The 1,720-nt window shown below is 33.8% G+C and overlaps 1 protein-coding gene across 1 annotated transcript; it reads right to left on the reverse strand.

Annotated features, from left to right (window-relative positions):
* Positions 1–514: 514 nt before the first annotated feature.
* Positions 515–1,048, reverse strand: LOC106321461. Its single transcript, XM_013759721.1, has one exon. The coding sequence runs from the start codon at positions 1,046–1,048 to the stop codon at positions 515–517; it is 534 nt and encodes a 177-aa protein (XP_013615175.1).
* Between the last annotated feature and the right edge of the window lie 672 nt (positions 1,049–1,720).

The raw sequence follows: 1,720 nt of genomic DNA on the forward strand, positions 1-1,720 counted from the left end.
TATTGATATAGCAGGGATAGTCTCTAGGACTTTCTTATGGCCTTGGGCATTTTCATAAATCAAGAGGAATTCTTTCTTTCCCTCGCCCCTAGTTTCAACATGTAGATCATTCATGCGAATGTCTTTGAAACTTAACAGATTTCTCTTTGATTTAGGAGAATATAATGCATTAGAAATTTCTAAATGCGTGCCTTTAGGCATCACTAAGTGAGCCGGGCCATGGCCTTCAATAAGGCTGGCCGTGCCTGCTATAGTATTGATATTGGCACTCTTTAAAATGAGGTTAACAAAATATCTTTTGTCTTTTAATATAGTGTGACTTGATCCACTATCCACTACTAGCTGGTTCTTGTCTTCTTTCATTTCTGAAAATAGACAAGAGTCAACACCTTAGATATTACTTAAGGTTTAAAGTATGTTTTAATGGCTTTGTTTTATGTTCTTAATAATTTCAACTTTGTATAAGGCATATATATAAAGTAAAAACTTTATTTCATAAATAGAATTGCCAAAGTCATAGAACATCGGAAGCCAAAAGATATGACAAGAGATCCTCATAGATGGTGAATTTCTTAGCCTTGTTAATCAGCTGCACATCCTCTGGATGGAAGGTGGAGTAGGTCTTATATATTAAGTCCTCATTTGTTATTATTTCATCACATAGTATAAGACCATCAACTATATCCATCAGGGCAGAGTTATACTCATCCACGGATTTAAAATCCGTGAATCTGATAGTTTCCCATTGATCGTTAGCCTTTTGCAGTAATACTGGTTTGAACCTTTGCCCTAACTGTAGCCAAAGGGCACAAGGGTCCTCAACATGGAGGTATAGGTCTCTTAGCTCCTCAGCGAGATGATAACGAATAATCGTTATAGCTCTATGCATTTCACTTTCAAGGATACCAATATTAAGATACTCATTGAGACAATTTCCAAGTCCTCTGGAACTTAGGGCAACACGAGTGTTCTTTATCCATTCTAGGTAATTATCTCCAGCGAGATTTAAGGCAGGATAATCTGATAGTTCAAACATTCCTCTCAACATCTGATTATTTACCAAGCAAGTTCAAGCTTTCAGAAATTTTATGCAAGCAATAGAAGCTTTGATGCATATGATTTGTGATTTTAATAAGACTTTCACCGAATCACATAATCTATTTGCTTTAAGCATTTCTGGTATGAGTATAATCAATTGGTCATTGCATCTATTGATCCTTATAATTCAATTTTGGGTTGGTTAAAGCCCTTTAGAGTTTGAATAAGGATCAATCATCATTTTGTTTAAATGAGATGCATGGATCAAGAAATAGCTAAATGTATGTTTAGATCTAAGCAATGGGTTTAGATATAATTCAGAATTTGAATTTATATGCCAAGGAGATTGATGATTTATTATGCATTTTATTTTCAGAAAATATTTTATATGCATTAAGATAAAATGTTCAAGATATTTGTAAACCAAAGTAGATTTTCAAAATCGGTTAAAACTTGGTTTATAATTTCGAGTAAAGCAAATGTACTAAATTTTAAATGGAAACCGATTTTTTCTAACTATATGCAAACAGTGTGAATCATTTAGATGCAAACAACATGAACCACTTCAGACGCACTAGTATCATCATTGCTAAAGCTATGCGAACATGTATGTTTGGTATGTGATACCTATGTCGAGTTTTAACAATATGATAGTTGGATGCATGCAAAGGTCAGTTCATGG

Source organism: Brassica oleracea, unplaced genomic scaffold (assembly GCF_000695525.1).
Source record: "Brassica oleracea var. oleracea cultivar TO1000 unplaced genomic scaffold, BOL UnpScaffold01697, whole genome shotgun sequence".
Classification (NCBI taxonomy): domain Eukaryota; kingdom Viridiplantae; phylum Streptophyta; class Magnoliopsida; order Brassicales; family Brassicaceae; genus Brassica; species Brassica oleracea.